The following is an 18,871-nucleotide window of genomic DNA, read 5'->3' on the forward strand; positions in this document are numbered from 1 at the left end:
TGAACATTTTAATTTTTTTATGATTATTTGCCTTAAACGCAAAATTTAAACATAAATTACACATATACACGCTTGACAGAGGAAAAATTTCTAATTCACACCGCTTAAATTTAATACAATACTTAGTGTAATTTTCACACCACAATTTTTACACAGACATTTACACTACACCGAGTCCAATAATATTTTACAGTGTAGACAAACTAAAATTTGAAAGACGCATTTAGGTTTTGATAACGTACAAATGAAGAACCTTATTAGCTAAAGGAAAAACTTTTGTCAGCTATTAATATTGATCCTAAATGGTTTTTAAAATTATCCGATATTTTTGCGAATTATAACTACATCGAAAAAAGTTAACTCGAATCAAGTAAAAATGTTTTTGATTCAAGAAAAATCTTCTTGCACCAAGTAAATAATTATCTTACAATTTTTATCTTGAATCAAAATTTTTTTTCTCAAGTCAACGTATTTTTATGCTTAAATCGAAAATTTTTGTACGACAGTTCAGTTTAAGTATTCCAATTTATCTTAAATAATTGATATAAATATGTATTTCTATTTTCAAAATATTTTTAACAACTAAAGTTTTCTAAAAAAATTAAGATAACAAATTTTTTGGAAAAAAAAATTCTTTGAAAAATAATTTTTTTAGAAAAAAATAATCTTGCAAAAAAAATATGTTTGAGAAAAAGTTTTTGATAAAAACTTTTTGGCGATTTAAAAACATTTATTTACTCAATCATTAAGTTTTGAAAAAAAATTAAAAATCCATTTCCTGCCTACATTTAACTCAATTACAGTAACTTCAAAATTTTAGTTCCATTAACTAGATTTATATTTATAACAACTATTTTATTTTAACTTTAAATCAGCAGTTATAATAAAAACAATTTTTATTTACATACACTAAAAAATTTAAGTTATAGTTAATTTTAAAATTCATATACTATCAACTAAATTTTTTTAGTTAAAACAACAATTTTCGGAGACTAAAAAATTTGAGTTGCTTTAATTAATTTTTTTTTAGTTTGAGCAACTACTGAATAGTTAGCCTTACTAACGCATTAGTACCAGTAACTAATTTTAAATAGTTGAAGTCTTTTTAGTTAAAATGACTATCGACTTTTCTCTCAGTGTAGCAATGATCTCACTGGTTATTGTGATAATTATTAAGTATTGAAATCGGAATATATTTATAGTTAAATTTCGATCCGTAATACTGCCGCGACTTCTCTCTCGGAGTTTGTTTTTAAACAATATACCGATACACGAAAAGAAGATAATGATGATTACCATTCTATATGGTAACCAGCCGGGTCTAAAAATTTGATCTGATTTTGGCCTGTCTTTCAATTTTCATAAGAATTTTAAACTGTTTTTGGTCTAAAGACGATCAAAAACAGACTAATAAAAATAATAGGTAAGTAAAAGTTTGATTTTGGTTTGGATAAAAACAAAAGAAGACAATATTTTATGAGAAAAAAGTCTGATTTTGATCTAGAGGCAACCAAAACCAGACTAAAAATTATTGAAAACACGTCTGAAAATAGCCTAGATTAGGAATAGTACACTGATGGAGGATTTCTTTAGACTTAATAAGATTCGTCAATTAATTAATTAATAAATATTATTTGGTTAGAACAAATATTTATCCAAGTCAAGAAAACTTTGTTAATATTACAAACATTTATTTGAGATAAAATAACGATTGACTTAAGGTAGTTGTCCTGCTACAGTATTGTCAAAAGTTATGAGCCATATACGCGGTAAAAGTAGGTTAGGTGGTAGTGAAAACGAGACATTGCTTTTGTTTGATACTGTACCCGAGAGAAGTTTACCTACGCACTACTCATATATACGTATACACAAATACTATTGAACATTTTCTTAAATTAAAATTTGACAACGTCGCATATGCTCTTCTAGGTGCTGTATAGTGTACTGAGTATACGTTTAAATTTAGCGCTCAAATAATACTATGTATACTTGCGTACAACGTTGTCAGATTGTTTTTTTCCAATTCACCGACATGTATATTTTTTCATTTATTGTTGAACTTTGCGTGGCTATATCTCAACAATGAGATGGTGAATACTTTATTTTTTTTTCCAAATAAATTCAGGACAAATTCATTAATTTTCTGTTAGTTTTTCAAAAGTTTCTGACTGTTAGTTTTTTTATTAGAATCACGAACGCGACTTGAAACGCATACTCCTCATTGCTCGCAATGTTAATGATACGCACTTTGATTATAAATATTTTGAATTAGAGATAGTCAATCGACTTCAAATTTTAATGGTAATTGTATCTTTACCCTTAATAAGTATAAAAAATTTTTAAACTTTTAAATATTTATTTGTTTCAAAGAATCTTCTCACAAGAGTTTTAATAAATCTGGTTCATTACTCTCAAATAAATCCTTCTATCAGTGTGCGGTATAATTATATGTAAGTATTTATAATTACATGTAACTATATTGGGCCATTTTTTACATATAATTTTATATAATTTTGTTATCTGGAGCAGCTACATTGAAATTGTCATAATTCTAATGTAGCATAGAAATCATTCCTATGCTAGCATGGCTAGCGCTGTCAAATAAACAATGCGGCTAAAAAATCAGCGTCACCATGCTACGTGGCAATGATTACTATGTTTGTAAGTATTATACACTCAGAAAATTAAGTAATTGTATTTACTATGCTAAATTTTTAACTCCAATCATCTAGAATGATTGGGACGTTTTTAAATGCAAAAATAGTTAGTGTTATAATTTTTTTTAATAGGATTAATAATTATGGGATGATAACTTCTACAATAAATTTCGTAACAGTTACTATCAGGATGATAACAGTTACTATCAAAATGGTAATATTTACCATAAGGATGATAATATTTACTTCCGCAATAAAATTTCGTAACAGTTACTATCAGGATGGTAATAATTATAATTTCTGATGATAACTGTTACCACCTAGGTTATAAATGTAACTATTTAGAATAATAATACTAATTAACTCTAGTTAACATACAGGATCGTAACAATTATCATACATATGGTAAATATTACGATCTAGATGATTTATACAATCATTTAGATAATATTCACTACTATCGGATTGATAGTAAAAATTTTTGCCATAACTAGATGGTAATTCCTATCATTTAATTTTCTGAGTGTAGTTAAAAAAACGGGAGTATTTTTATCTTCTGATATTATCGTTTGTTATTATCTTTGGTTTTACATCAATTCACTACATAATGATTTTTGTCAACTTCTTAAAATTTCTGATAGAATACTGGTCAAAAATTATAATTATAATTAGTAATTACAAAATTATAAAACTCTACGTTCAATTATCTCAATATTGAATAAAACAAATAAGTAAATTGGAACAATTTTAAAAAAAACAAATTATATTAACTACCACCAGGTACATTTGGGTTCCTGATTCATATTAGAACCTACGGGGCATTTAAAATCGGCCGAAATTTCCGGTATATTTGAAAGTGTTTTCATCATTTTGTATTCAAGGATATTTAGCTGATTGTTATAAATATTGCGTGGTTCAGTCACATTTAAATACTCGGAACAGAATGATTGTGCGTAAGATATCCAAAATAATTGGCCCTGTGTGTAAGGCAATCCTTCAAGAGTCGGTTCTGTTCCCGATCTGGTGACGTAATCCTGATAAGCTGCCCAGGAAGTACGGAATCCGATGTACTTGACAACCAATTGTTCTTCGAATCTTTTGCGAAGCATCTGAAAAAGAAAAGGTTTGTAAAATCTCTAGTAATTGAAGTAAATCTTGTTTGTTTTCGTACAATACAACTTTCAAAGGATTATTTAAAAAATTTTGAAAAATCCAAAAGCGCACACCTCAGTTGCTCATTTTATTTTTAATCATTCCCTAGCAGACCTGATTTATCGTAAATTTAGGGTATTTTTACCGTAAAGCTACCGTAGAATACGGTAAATTATCTAAAGTTTGGGCAGATTTGCCGTAATTTACGGTAAACTACGGTGTATTTACGGTAAATTACGGCGGGTTTGCCGTAAATTACGGTGAGTTTACCGTGAACTACGGTATTCTTCCCATAAATTTACCGCAAAATACGGCAAATCTACCGTAAAAATTTTGATAGATTACCGAATTACCGTAATTTACGGCGGATTACCGTATTATCGTATTTTAGGTAGATTATCGTAATTACGGTAAAATCACCGTGAATTGCGGTAATCGACGGTAAACCCACCGTAATTTGGGTCCGTTAGGCTTACTGTTATTTTATAATATTAATTTATTTTCTTTTGTTATGAATTGTTAGTCAACTTATAAATTATCAAATTGATTTTTTTTATTTCCTATTTTCAGTTAAAAATTTTTTTATTAACATTTTTTTTAAATATCCCGCCTTTTTGTCTTAGATGTCGCTCTGTTTTTTCAAACCTATACTGTTACGCTAGTGCTGCTGCCAGTAGTTTATGGAAAGAAAAAATGAAAAAAATAATTATAACAGTAAAAATAAAAATGGCAGCTAAATTTTTCGTGAATAATCAGTTTTACGTTTTTAATTAATTACAATTAAACTCAAAGGATTTAGATAGTGATTTTTCATAGGGTTATTATGATAAAAAATACATAGGTAATAAAAAAAAAGTTAGACCGATTAATTGTGTCTATCGAGAGTTATCGTGTTTACGAAATTTCATACATGACAATTAAAAGCCCTGATTTCTTGAGTTAAAATAATTTATTATAAACTAATAAAACGTTGAATCGACTCAATATTAGGTTCTAGTTCTTTTTTAATAAGTTCTCTATATGCTAGTATGCAATTTTACATGTTTAGTGTAATTAAAAGAGTGTAGAAATACTTTTGTGTGAAAAAAATAGTCAGAAAAAAACCGTTCATAAATCACCCTTAGCGCTTCGCGCTTGAAGTGTGCAGTACTTACATTTTTTTTCATTAACTCATCGGTTAAATCATCAATTTGATGACGGAAACAATCGAGTTGTTTAACTATGAGTTCTTTCCCAACTAAGTAATTCATTCCGACGTAAAACATATCTGCGGCGATATTACTAGCCAAATAAGTACCACTTGAACCAAAATTCATATACATTGGACGATTGTTGTTAAACAAAGGACTATCTATCATAGTTGTTGGAATGCCTGTACAAATAATTTTATTCATATAATATAACGCCCTTATTACAACGGAATCAAATAAAAAAAACTTACGTAATTGCCCTTGAACATCATCTGGAAGGCCTACTGTACTTAGCGGAAAAAGATCGTATGGAATTGTATCTAATTGTGTTTTGACACTCAAATATTTTTTAATTCTAAATATATTCAAGTTCAAAAGCGTCTGCAAGAAGTTATTTTCAACAACTTGGGCATCCGCGTAGAATTTTTTAAGTTCTTTTGGATCAGATAATTTTTCTGATTGCCCTATAGTGAATGGCATTTTTTTAATAATTTCAATTCCTTGATTTTTAGCTTCTGGACTCCATATTTCAGATTCGTTTATCATTCTAATAATTAGATCGCTAAAAGCCATTATCATTTGTTTAATAGTCTCTCGACTACTTTTATGTTGATCCAAATAATAATGAACAATAGCAAATCTTGTATACGACTTAACTGTTTTCATACAATCATCATCAGTTGGGATGCCAACATAACCTACCAGGTTCTGGAACCTTTTTCGCGTTGCCGTGAACTCCTCAGTCAAATAAGGAACTGAGTATTGAACTATTTTCCAGATGGCGTAATTTGCTTGCACACGTTTTGGAGTTTTTTCCATGAGCTTTGTAAACTCTGTTAAAATTTTAGAACTATTTACAGTTAAAATGGGCTCTTCATTTTTGTCCACAAAAGGAATTAGGGTTTTATCAATAAATCTATTCCAATCGATACTCGGCCATTGCTTTTGTAACCCTTCAATATTAATATCGACACTAGTCATGTTGTCATTTATATCAGATGAAAAATCTCCCGAAATAATCTCATGTAGTTTATCCTCAAATTCAAACGCTTCCTTTAATTGTTGTATGACATCTCCATTATTTGTACCAAGAGATCGTGCTATTTCAAGCATATAGTCGGCGTACATTTCTTTTTTCTGTATAGTTTTTGCTCCCATTGAAATATCAAAATAGTCTTTAGCCATCTATTGGGACAAAACATTTAAAATAACGAGGGGAATTACCGAAAAAAATATATGATCATGTATATAATATTATTATATAGAATTCATACATGATTTTTATATTATTATATACGATTCATGTATTATATATATGATCAGTCATATATGCTAGTAACATCCCCTAGAAAGATTTATTGACGCATTATATGTGAACATTAGACTGTGTCAAAATAAGTTTTCTATTTTTTTTTCGATTAAACGTATCTTAAAAGTTTCTTCAATATAAAAAAAAATTCTCCTAAAGTTTGAGCTCAATATCTCAAAAATTGAGCTGGCGCAAAGGGGGGTCTTAATTCCCATTTAAAAAACATTGTAAAAATTTTTTTTTTTTAATTTTTAAAATAACTACACGAAGAAAATTTTTTTTTCAATTTTGCTTTCGACTATCTTATAGGAAATTTAATTCTCTACAAAATTGTCCATGTACATTTTTTTCCTAAACTCAACAGAAACGAAGTTACAGAGGGCCGAATAGGAGGAAAAAAATAATTAATGAATTAATAACAGAAAAAAAATTATCAGTTTAACTTATCAATAAATTAACTCAATATACTTCATTATTCATCAAAAATTTTTGAATTCAACATTATTTCGAATTAATAACAAAACAAAATTATAAATAAAACAGAAATTAATTATAATTATAATTAATTTCTGTTTTATTTATAATTTTGTTTTGTTATTAATTCGAAATAATGTTGAATTCAAAAATTTTTGATGAATAATGAAGTATATTGAGTTAATTTATTGATAAGTTAAACTGATAATTTTTTTTCTGTTATTAATTCATTAATTATTTTTTTCCTCCTATTCGGCCCTCTGTAACTTCATTACTGTTGAGTTTAGGAAAGAAATGGACATACACGAAGAGAAAAATATCGCCAGATTAAGTATACGTATCGCTATTCTGGCTATACGCTGTATAGTCATCTTACTTAACGATACGCCGTATAGCCAATTCAGCTATACAGAGTATCCTCACAGTGGATCGTCAAAATGACGATCCGTATCCTTATTTTGGGCTATCTAATCCATTACGTAGACTCATGTAAATCTACTTGGATCAATATTGTAGATAATCGTAGGTCTCCAGAATGAAACAAATTAGATTTACGTAGATCTCATTCATTTTTCTCACGGGCATATACATTTATATTTCCGATTATTAATTTCTCATAAGGAAATAGGTATTTAAGAAAGGAGGACTATGTTTCAACGTGACCAAGTACTTACGCTGACAGAATATCTTAAGCCAAATTTATTATTACGAAACGTGAATAAAGACTGCCAATCTAAGAAATAATTTATAGTATAACCGGCTTTTTTGGCATTACTAGTAAAATCAATCCAATCGAATTCAGATTCCTTCCAATTGTCGCCCTCCAAAATCGGCCAATTTCCTAAAGTCTTAATGATTCTCTTCATAAGATCTAAACTTTGTTGTCCCCTAGCCTCTACACAAATAGACAATATAAGATACATTTGTATGACTATTGCTTCTGTTAAAACAAACAATTATCAACAACTTACCTTTGTTCATGCATGTTTTGTAAATATCATCGATAAGTTTGTAGGGCTTGAAGTTAGAAGAGATTCCTTTTTTGATCTGCTTTTCAAGATGATCATTTTTTTGTGATATAAGATGATCATAATCATTAGACTTATCTGTTTTTTTGTAATTCCCGCAAGCAAATCGGTAAAAATTATCACAAGGATTTATAGTATCATCTCGGTATCTTATAATTCGTGCGGCTAGTAAAAAAATTTTATTAAAATCATATCAAAGCGAAAAAATAAAATTAAAATCATAACTTACCGGTTTCTGAACGTTCTACAGAACATGCGACACTTGTGCAGTTATTTGACATCACTAAAAAATTCAAATTATTAAATTAATCTCTTTACCCTCGAATACAATAAATGAGTTACCATTGTTTCGTGCAGTATCGATAACAGACGCATCATTTATTGAAATTAAAGACCAAATAAATCCAACGGTCACTATCAAAAATAATGGACGATCAAGAAGAGACACCCGCGATTGCCCTGTTCTAAAAAATTTTATCACATTTTTAGAAAGTATTTTATTAATTTAATTAACTTATGCATCGAAATATGTGAATTTGGATAGTAAATATAGTCTTACTTATTAAATATTCGATACATTGTAGAATATTTGTTATCACTGTTGCAGTCTTGAGGTAAATAACAGATGGCAAGCATCTCAATTTGTTGAATAGTAGTTTTATGCTTCACTTTAAAAAGTATTAAATTATTACACTATTATCTTGTTAAAATAAATCTGTGTATGACGTAAGTCAAGGGTAAAGGACAAAGTAATTGTAATTATTCCTTTACTTCTATGTACATAGGTAATGTGATACGTCATTGCTTTTAGCAATAGTCTCACTAGTTTTTATGATAGTTATTAAACATAAAAATCAGTTTATATTTGTAGTTCAGTTTTACGAACAATATTTTATTACATTTTACAAATCGCACTGGAAATTTTCTTCCCAATGTTCTATCTGATATCTCCGGAAGCTTGAAAGAAATTTATTGAGCTCTTATCTAGTCCTCTCCATTAGGGTGAGCCAAAAAAACCAACCGATCGAATTTACGTCTTAAAAAGGACCTATATATCGAGAAAAAAATTCTCCCATTCGGCAAAATTTTTAGCTCAATTTTAAAAATTGTCGGTAGCCATCTGAAATTTCCTATTTAAATAGCATGCAAAAAAATTTTTTTTGATTAAAAATATTATAACTTTTGAACCGTGTGAGATAAAAATTCGGCTCTAGAATATTCTTATAGGGCATTAAATTTCTTAAAAGAAAGTCCTGGGAGTCGAATTTGTAAACTTGATATTTCGTATACTAACAGGCTATCAAAGTCTAGAGTAAACAGAATCATACAAATTCAAGGTTTTATTTGGATTTTCCAAATACTTTTATATTATTGTGATCGATAAGAGAATATTATTTGTTACAACGTGGATATTGTTGGTGATTTCATTGCACTACATGTAGAACAAATTTTTTCGTAGTATTGATATTTTTAATAATAAAGCCTTAAATTTGTATGATTCTGTTTACTCTAGACTTTGATGGCCTGTTAGTATACAAAATATCAAGTTTACAAATTCGACTCCCAGGACTTTCTTTTAAAAAATTCAATGCCCTACAAGAATATTCTAGCCGAATTTTTATCTCACACGGTTCAAAAGTTATAATATTTTTAATAAAAAAAAATTTTTTTGCATGTTATTTAAATGGGAAATTTTAAATGGCTACCGACACCTTTTAAAATTGAGCTAAAAATTTTGCCTAATGGGATAATTTTTTTCTCGATATATAGGCCTTTTTAAGACATAAATTCGATAGGTTGGTTTTTTTGGCTCACCCTACTCTCCATATTAGCTCCCGAAGAGTTAGAAAGAGATCTTTAGTAAATGAGGAGTTTTTGAATTTTTTTAGAAATAGTTGCATTGGCCTATCAACATTTATCGACTTAATGTATTGATCGAATATTAGATGTTACCTTATTTTATTTGAATGCTGTTCTAAATTTAAAAACAAAACAAAATGTTAAAAAAATATCAATTATCAATTTAAAAATGCGCGATATTCACACCATTAATTTCATATATATTTTAACATAAATTAATTGTCATAATGTATGAAAAATTATTAAGTATTTAAATTTAGAAATTAATCAAGTGCGCATATTTAAATGAACAACGCGATTTTTTAGTCAGTTACGGGATAAATTTGAAGTAAAAAATAATTGTTTTAAGTGAAATTGAGTCAAGTATTTGTTTGTAAAAAATTAGAAAATTAGGGGTTATAAATATACAAATATATAACATTGTATTATATAATGTATCGATCAATCATCTACAATCAATTAACAGACGGTTATTTGGATATCAGTACGTGGATTCGAGACACATTTGAAATAACACTAGGAATTTTGATGGAATTTTTAGGACGATTTATTGATCTTGCCATTGCTATTTCGCAATTAATATTTCAAGTTATTTGTTTTCTGAGGGATTTATGTATCGAAACAATGCAAACATTCGCAAATTTATTTCGGGGGATTGTAAATGTTGTTAAATCTATCAGTTCAGAAAATGTTGAAGACTTTGCGGAAGCATGTTTGGTTGTGATTCTTTGGATTGCAGCAGCTAAATTTTTTATCGGCCTTGTCGATAAGGTAATTAATTAACCCATAAAAAAATACTCAAATCTGATCAGGTACGAAAACTTTTCCTCTGATCATATATGAGTTAATATAATTATATACGACCATATTTGTTCATATATAGTCAAACGGTCATATACAAGAATACATAATCATATATACTCATATATGACTATATATGACCAGATATACCTATGTCTGTTCATATATGATCATATAGGATTATTTTTTATATCGTTCATCAGTTCCGAGTATTCATATACTTACATTCATGATTGTATATGATTATATTCAAATTCATAATCATGTACAAATGTATATATGGTCATGTATAAGTATTTTTTCTTTGGGATTTTTGTACAAAACAATCATGATAATTTACAATATAATAATACTTGATATTATATATTATCATATACGATCTTATATGACAATATATAGTCAAATTCAATCATATAACCAAATACACTTGCATTTGCACTCATGGCGTTATATAGGGCCAGGATTTTCGCGTTAATTTAAAAATAATTAATAGTTAGTGGCGTGAAATTTTTATATTACGGGGAAAATATTGGTCTTATTAAAAAATTTTTCAAACAAAAGTTGTAGGAAATTTAATTTCCTAAAAAAAATGTCTCTTATAATTTTTTCTTAGGATTAATAAGAAAGCCGTACTTTCAAAAATAAGATTTTCATAATTAACAAAATTTTGAATCATTCATAATGAATCTTAATTTTTGAATTACGGTAAAAATATTGATTTTATAAAAAAATCATAAGACACATTTTTTTTAGGAAATCAAATTTCCTACAATTTTTGTTCGAAAACTTTTTTAATAAGAGTAATATTTTCTCCGTAATATCAAAAATTTTAACTAATTTCAAAAATAAGGCAAAAATCCTGTCCTTTGATCAGATATCGCAATTTTCTGTACCTGATATTACATGAGTGTTCATATATTGTCATATATGATCAGATATCACAATTTTCTAGGTATGATAATATATGAATGTTCATATATTGTCATATATCAGTATTTTTTTCCGGAAAGCCTCACTTTTGTATATATTCATTGCAAAAAAGCATTTTTTTTACTTACTAATTAAAAAAAATTAATTAACTGAATAATAATTTAAATGTTTAATTATTTAATAGAGTTATGGACGATACAATCCATTGAGGGTATTAAAAAAATTAAGGAACAATGAATTAGAAAAATATGAATCGGAAATTCCTGCAGTAAGAGATCACATATGGACGAAGGCGCCCAATTCAAAAAGAAAATCAATTTTACGTAAAAAACGTAGTACAAAGTATTGATTTGAATAATTAATAAAAAAAATTTAATTATTTGTTTGTTTTTTTTTATTAACAAAGTGTATAAAAAATTATATATTTATTTATTAGAAATGTAGTTTAGACACATTTTTCATCTGTGGTTAATTGATTAGTTCATATAGATTTATATACATTACATATAATCATTTTATAAATAATTACGATATACTTTTGCTAATATAAATTATAAATTTATGATATTCAATAAATAGTATTATTATTATTATTGTTTAAGGAAGGCAATGCGGTGAATTAAATTATTAGGAATAATTGATTAGATGAAACAATGAAAAGTTCAGTGTTTTTTTTTTTTTAATCAGCTACGATTGTTATGGCGAGATTGTACTCCGGCCATGAAAATGTTTTCGGCAGTTGTATCTGTAAACGAAAATAAATTTAATACTTAGACGGTAATTTATTTTTCAACTTAGAAGTTGGGTTATGGTCAAGATTTAAAAAAATTTATTTTTATAATGAAAGAAAAAAAATTTACTTGATTTGTACTATTGGTAAATTCTCATAAATCACGACACTATCAGTGAACTTTTTTAGGTCGAGTTTTCAAAAAGAAATTGAATAATACCCTAGCGAATCCGAATTACGGTAAGTTACTCTATTTTGCCGCCAAATACCGTACTACTATGTCAAATTTGTCGCATTTTTACGGTGATTTACTGTAACTTGTGATAATTTACCGCAAATTGTGGCATTTTTATCGTAAAGACAGTGCAATACCTCACTTCGCGGCAAAATAATGTAATTTTGCAGTAAATGCACATGTTTGTGATAAAAATACCGTAATTTCGCTGCATTTTTCGGTAAAATTTGCCGCAAATTCACGCTAAATAGCAATACCTTTACCGTAACGTACTGCAATCTACTCTCAAATACCGCAATTTACGGTAAACTATTGCAATTTACTGTAAAGCACTGCAACCTCCTATCGAATACCGCAACTTGCCGTAAAAAAAAAACAATTTAATGTAAAACGCTGCAATCTACTATCAAATACCGCAACATGCCGTAAAAAAAAAAAAAACAATTTACTATAAAATACCGGAATTTACTGTAAAATACCAGAATTTACTGTAAAATACCGCGACTTGCCGTAAAAAAAAAAACATTTTACTACACAGAAAAAAAAGTTATCTTGAGTCAAGAAAATCTTTTGGAAGACAAACATTTTCGGGGACTAAGTCAAGATTTTCTTGAGCCAAGAGAATTTGTATCGGTTAAAAAAAATTCGTCTTGGTCGGAGAAGATTTTTACTTTATCTAAGAAAATTTAGGTTTCCAAAAAAATTTTTTTGAATTAAGAATATTTACCTTCAGTCGAGTATTTTTTTTTTTCTGTGTATAAAATACCGGAACCTACTATAAAATACCGGAATCTACTCTCAAACACCACGACTTGCCGTAAAAAAAAAAGCAATTTTCTACAAAATACCGCAATCTACTCTCAAATACCACGACTTGCCGTAAAAAAAAAGCAATTTTCTATAAGATACCGGAATCTACTGTAAAATACCGCAATCTACTATAAAATACCGCAATCTACCGTAAAATTCTAGAATCTACTGTAAAATACCGCAATCTACTGTAAAATATTGTAATCTACTATAAAATATCGTAACTTTCCGTAAAATACCGCAATTTACTATGAAATACCGATTTTACCGTCATTATTTCGAATACCGTAAATTACCGCCATTGGGATCCGCCAAGGTATGAAAAATAAATATCAACAATTTTTTTATACCTGAGCAGGATTATTAAAAATTTGAAACTCATCGGCCATTTTAGCTGCCAGCTCATCATTAACAAGTACTTGTAACCATGGTCCTTGTACAACAAACGGTTTCTCACTGGACACAAGTGTCCCAGTGACCGAAGACGCAACGATCGTTACCGCTGTGTGTGATATTACCGATTTAAATGTAAAATGTCTTCCATGCATTATTCTTCCTCTGAAATAAAACGACCGCCATCTTAGTAATTTGAAAACTTAACCTCAATATTCAAAAAAAAAATACTCACTTGATAGCAAGAGAAAGAATATTTCCAGCCTCTAAATTAAAAGTTAAGTGCAATCCCGTCAGCGGTCTAATAGCTGAACTATCATTATGATATAAATCCTCGTCACGTGATGCGTCGTCTTGCATTTTTTCCTCTTTAACCGCACAATTATTAATCGAATGATTCTTGTCTTCATTGTTATCATCTTTATCCTCATTGTTATCAGAAGCATCTTTATTTTTCTCTCGATTTTTTCCAGGGCTTTCATTATTCGCCATTTGCACCCACCAGCATCTAGACGACACTCCGCTTAGATTAGAACCCTCTCGTTCAATACCAGTTCGAATTTTTTCAGCAGCTGTTGGGTCTTCGTCCATCACCGAGTATGACCGGTTTATATCTGTTAGGAGCCAAGGACCACATCCACGAGTTGTTTTCAATAGATTTATCACTCCCAAACCGTTCCAATGTTGGGCGGCTTGTAATTCTTCGGATGTCACGCCAATTATTTGAACAAACGAAACCTTTGGGCGAAAACGAATGAGTTATTAAATATTCTGCAATGGAAATACTCGCAATTATAAAGCAAACTTACTTCTCCATTAGGAGTTGATATCGATGGAGGTAACTGCGGATCGCGGCCCATCATAATTTGAGTTATGCGCCCATTTTCTTTACCCAAAGGCGAGTGCCAAGACACGTGGTCACCTGGTAATAACATGTTACCCGATGTGAAGACATATTTAGCTAATTGCTGCATTACGTTTGCTGGCCATGTCGGCGGTGTCATTTCGCCAGGCGCGCGGGCTAAACGAAATGTCAATTCGAATCCAAAACCACTTGGTTGCCCTGGCATGCTTTTGGGATGCAATCTACCGTCTCCATGTAAGTCTGACAAACCCAAACTAGAAAATATATGTTCAATTTAATTAATGATATTATAACCCAGCTATTGGACGGTTTGAATTTATAACAATAATGCAACCGATGCGCATTATGAGCGATCGTCAAAGATTGTAGGGTAAAAAATGATTAGAAAAATACAAAATTTGGGCTCCGCTTCGGCAAAAATTTAAATGTCAGCATCTCGTCTTTAAATTGTCGCAAGTTGTCCGTTATAAGCAACGATTAAAATTTGTAATTTTTATAACGAATGGCAAGACTTGAAAATTGACTGCTTTCCGTGAAAAGAGAATATATATGGCCATATGTGGACCATATATGAATAATATATTCTTTATAGATGAATCATACACTGTAAAAAGAGCGGTGTTAAAAATGGACTCGTTTTAACTCCACCCGGTGTAAAAATGAAATTACACCGGTGTTAAAAATACCGGTGTTAAAGCGGGGTAACCGGAGTAAAAGCGGAGTAATACCGGTGTAAAAGCGGGGTAACAGGTGTAAAAGCGGAGTAATGCCGGTGTAAAAGCGGGGTAAATTGCGTCCGCTTGGAGTATTAACTTTAAAGATTATAAAACACAAAAAATGTCAGTTCTTTATGAAAATTAATAAAAAATATCATTTATTAACAAGTATAGTGATCGAGTAAGTAAAAATATTCACAAAGTTAAATATTTTAACACCGGTAAAGAATATCTACACCGGCGGCGGCGTTATTTTAACACCGGTCTAGAATATTTACACCGGTGGCGGCGTTATTTTAACACCGGTACAGAATATTTACACCGGTGGCGGCGTTATTTTCACACCGCTTTCGGGGGTAAATTTAACACCGATAATTTTAACACCTACACCGCTTGGACTTACCCCGGTGATTTTTACAGTGTATATAAATAATATATGGCCAATATTTATATATGTTCCATATATGACTATTAGGGTGGTCCTTTTTAGAGGAAAAATATGTGGGTAATTTGGTTTTTTCTTTTTAAGTAAAAAGAACACGTGCTGCAGGACGATCAAAATTCACTTTTCGACACAATCGCGATTTTTTTTAAATATCTCATGAAATATGCAGATTAAAAGAAAAAATCACAGGAACAATTTTGTAGGAAATTAAATTCTTAACAAAAAAAGTCATATTCATTTTTTTCATAAAATGTGTATTTATGAAGATATTTTAAAAAAACTTTCTTTAGATCTGATGAATTGGGCGTTTTAAGGATTACAAATTTTGAAAATAACATTTTTCTAAGTATATAGAAACTACAACAAGCATTAATGATTGATATATTACGAGTTACGAAGTTGTCTATATTTAAGAAAAAAAGTTATTTTTAACATTCGTAATCCTTAAAATGCTCAATTTATAAGATCTAAAAAAGTTTTTTTAAAATATCTTCATGAATACATATTTTACAAAAAAAATGAACATGACCTTTTTTGTCAAGAATTTAATTTCCTACTAAATTGTTCCTATAATTTTTTCCTTTAATCTGCATATTTCATGAGATATTTAAAAAAAACCGCGATTGTATCGAAAAATGAACTTTGATCGTCCCGCGGCACGTGTTCTTTTTACTTAAAAAGAAAAATCAAATTCCCCACGTGTTTTTTTATTAAAAAGAAGCTTTTTATGGGTCGCCTGAGAAAATTTAATTTTTAACGACTACCTTAATGACTATATATGATCCATTTTTCATGAGCTGAAAAAAGTGGTAAAGCTTCAAAGTCGTAACGAAAAACACAATACGGAAAAATGCTTTTAACGATATCGTTTATAACGGACTTTAATTGTGTTAAGAAGTATTTAAAAAAAAATATATATCTTATGGTGTTCAATTTCCGACATCCTTGCCTTTGATAGTATGGGTCAATACGGCCAAATTTTAGTTTTTTTTTCTTTTATATAATTAAATTTAAAATATGCGTTTAGTTTTCTCTCTAACTCAAGTTACGATCTATTTAAAATTTTGTAAATACTTCCTCTGATTAAGAAAAATTATTGGAAATGAATGAAAACAACTTGAATTGACTAATATATAAATATATACTTAGCATGGATTAAATCATTTTCCTTATTTACGAATAATACAATAATCTAAAATCAAACAACACTAGTAATATTATTAATTTTAAGAAGATTTGTACTTTTTTCTCTTTCGCATCCGAATGGACGAACGAAATTGTCGCATTTGTACAGCAAATAGAGACCTCGTCCAAATTTTTTCACAACCAAATGAGAAATTTCAATGAATCAGACCGAAGATCGCTAGATTACAGAGTAGTGCTTCGAGCCTTAGTGTGTTTATTGTGATGAGCTTTCATTAGGGAAAAAAATTTGACAAAATTATCTGCATATTCCTCTTACTAAATCATTATATATTTAATAAATAATTTTTGATTTATAGAATTAGAAGCAGAAAAGAAAAATTCTAATCTCCATAATAGAGTATGAAAAAAATTGAATGAAAAAATGCAGATGTTGAAGATGTTTACAATAACGAAAGTGTAGATATTTATAAAGTAAGGATGTAGGAATTAAAAATAGAATTAAGTTGGGGTCTGTTCCTACGGGTGAATGACAAACCGGAAATTACACCGGAAAGAAATTTTATGACAAAGAAATATATAAATAGAATGTATTTAAAGGACACAGGGTAAAATGGCCCATCTTACAATAATGTAATTTATGTAAAAAAAAAAATGTTTTCTCATTTTCAATGCAGGATTGAGTTCACTTACATCTAAATTATTTTTAACTATTTCAAATTAGCCGCGCAATTTAAAAAACGTGTAAGAGCAAAATTTTTTAGGGCACTGCCCTGTTTAAAAAAAAATTTGGGAATTTATGAGAATCAATAGGATCTATGAGATTTTTTTAAGTATAAATACTGTAATTATTTTATTATAAATAAATCTCACCTGATATAATGCCAATGTGGCGGGACACCAAGTTCAGGACATCCTGGATTTTCATACATACTGATATAATCTAGAGGATCTGGACCACCGAGCCTAGAAAAAAATATTCGTTTTATCAAATTATCCTTAATATTAATTTAAAAAAAATGAATTAATTAATAATTACCAGTATTTAAGAACAGCAGTGACAGTAAGTGGATTTGGTTGACCAGGATACAATTCTCTACAAACATTGTGCAAAGCATCTAATCCAAATGCCCGTGGTAAAGGTGACATTTCATTATCATTTACTCTATCGCAAGGTGCATTATAATTTAATTCGTTTTTTTCTCTCATCTTAACGTACACTAACTTTTAATCACTAACAGAAAAATATATAAATTAAATAGTTTTTTAATTAATGACAGTTTTTAATACTGTGGTAAAAAAATAATAAACTATAGAAAAATAAAGCGCACAAAATCACATCGAAATTTTTGAAAAAATTTTAAGTTAATGAAGAATATTAATTTATTCTTCAATGAATTTAGTTTGATTTGTTTATGTGAATAGAGAAGCGATGAGTCAAGCTAGAAAAATTATGAGATACTGAAATGTATATTTTTGTGCTAATAGCAATAGCTAAAGTTAATTGTACTTGTACAGTTTGAGGGAGAAAGTTTGTAGTTACTTTTTTTCTGGTGATTTTTAGGTTGGCTATGAAATTTGCTAGAGACTTTTTTATGTTTAAGAGTCGATTGGGTAACGAACATCTTTATCGACGGTTGGTACACTTGTAAAGGTTATATTTAGGGGTACACATCAGTAGCCTAGGTAGCCCATAATCCAAGTACCCAGATCTATATTAGTCCAGGATTCTTTTATTCAGAATCCGTTTACACAAAATTTTTTTATATAGAATCCGTTTACACAAAATTCTTTTATACAGAATTTCTATTACTCATAAATTCTATAACCCAGAATATCTTTAACCCAGAAATCCGATTACACAGGATTTTTTTACCCATGTATCCATCAACACAGACTCCTTTTACCCAAATATTTGGTGGTACTTCCTCTTCAATAGCCATTTTGATCGCAAGTTGATGGAAATTTAAATCCGATATAAAATTTCAAGACTGCAAAAACTTTACAGCGCAAATAGTTGACGCCCTCATAAAGGAATCTAATTTGAAATAATTTGAAAATTCAGCTTACTGCCCTTACTACAAAGCTTTTGAAGAATAAATTTCTAATCAGCTAAAATTTTATGTATTTTAC

General features: G+C 29.1%; 3 protein-coding genes across 3 annotated transcripts; 1 reads left to right on the forward strand and 2 right to left on the reverse strand.

Moving 5' to 3' along the window:
- Positions 1–957: 957 nt before the first annotated feature.
- On the reverse strand, positions 958–8,459 carry LOC130669123 (neprilysin-2-like). The gene is made up of 8 exons (XM_057471847.1): positions 8,370–8,459; positions 8,153–8,274; positions 8,040–8,093; positions 7,754–7,975; positions 7,457–7,677; positions 5,251–6,184; positions 4,964–5,181; positions 958–3,766 (listed from the first exon to the last, which is right to left on the reverse strand). The coding sequence occupies exons 1-8, from the start codon at positions 8,444–8,446 to the stop codon at positions 3,428–3,430; spliced, it is 2,187 nt and encodes a 728-aa protein (XP_057327830.1). The 5' UTR covers positions 8,447–8,459; the 3' UTR covers positions 958–3,427.
- Positions 8,460–9,854: 1,395 nt separating this feature from the next.
- On the forward strand, positions 9,855–11,905 carry LOC130673695 (uncharacterized). The gene is made up of 2 exons (XM_057478834.1): positions 9,855–10,441; positions 11,586–11,905. Exons 1-2 carry the CDS (start codon positions 10,103–10,105, stop codon positions 11,748–11,750), a joined length of 504 nt encoding a protein of 167 aa, XP_057334817.1. The 5' UTR covers positions 9,855–10,102; the 3' UTR covers positions 11,751–11,905.
- A 145-nt stretch (positions 11,906–12,050) lies between these two features.
- LOC130673685 (suppressor of fused homolog) lies at positions 12,051–18,193 on the reverse strand. The gene is made up of 6 exons (XM_057478822.1): positions 17,778–18,193; positions 17,612–17,704; positions 14,379–14,688; positions 13,805–14,307; positions 13,527–13,734; positions 12,051–12,146 (listed from the first exon to the last, which is right to left on the reverse strand). Exons 1-6 carry the CDS (start codon positions 17,945–17,947, stop codon positions 12,081–12,083), a joined length of 1,350 nt encoding a protein of 449 aa, XP_057334805.1. The 5' UTR covers positions 17,948–18,193; the 3' UTR covers positions 12,051–12,080.
- Positions 18,194–18,871: the final 678 nt, after the last annotated feature.

Source organism: Microplitis mediator, chromosome 1, assembly GCF_029852145.1.
Source record: "Microplitis mediator isolate UGA2020A chromosome 1, iyMicMedi2.1, whole genome shotgun sequence".
NCBI lineage: Eukaryota > Metazoa > Arthropoda > Insecta > Hymenoptera > Braconidae > Microplitis > Microplitis mediator.

Excerpts from the sequence above, each read along its gene's own strand:
- LOC130669123 (XM_057471847.1), bottom strand. The coding sequence starts at position 8,446 with ATGCTTGCCATCTGTTATTTACCTCAAGACTGCAACAGTGATAACAAA. Across the intron at positions 7,976-8,039 it reads TGTAGAACGTTCAGAAACCG|CCGCACGAATTATAAGATAC; the intron begins GTAAGTTATGAT and ends TTTTTTTACTAG. Across the intron at positions 5,182-5,250 it reads TGATGTTCAAGGGCAATTAC|GCATTCCAACAACTATGATA; the intron begins GTAAGTTTTTTT and ends TTATTTGTACAG.
- LOC130673695 (XM_057478834.1), top strand. The coding sequence starts at position 10,103 with ATGTATCGATCAATCATCTACAATCAATTAACAGACGGTTATTTGGAT. Across the intron at positions 10,442-11,585 it reads TTATCGGCCTTGTCGATAAG|AGTTATGGACGATACAATCC; the intron begins GTAATTAATTAA and ends ATTATTTAATAG.
- LOC130673685 (XM_057478822.1), bottom strand. The coding sequence starts at position 17,947 with ATGAGAGAAAAAAACGAATTAAATTATAATGCACCTTGCGATAGAGTA. Across the intron at positions 17,705-17,777 it reads ACTGCTGTTCTTAAATACTG|GCTCGGTGGTCCAGATCCTC; the intron begins GTAATTATTAAT and ends ATTTTTTTCTAG. Across the intron at positions 14,689-17,611 it reads CCACATTGGCATTATATCAG|TTTGGGTTTGTCAGACTTAC; the intron begins GTGAGATTTATT and ends TATATTTTCTAG.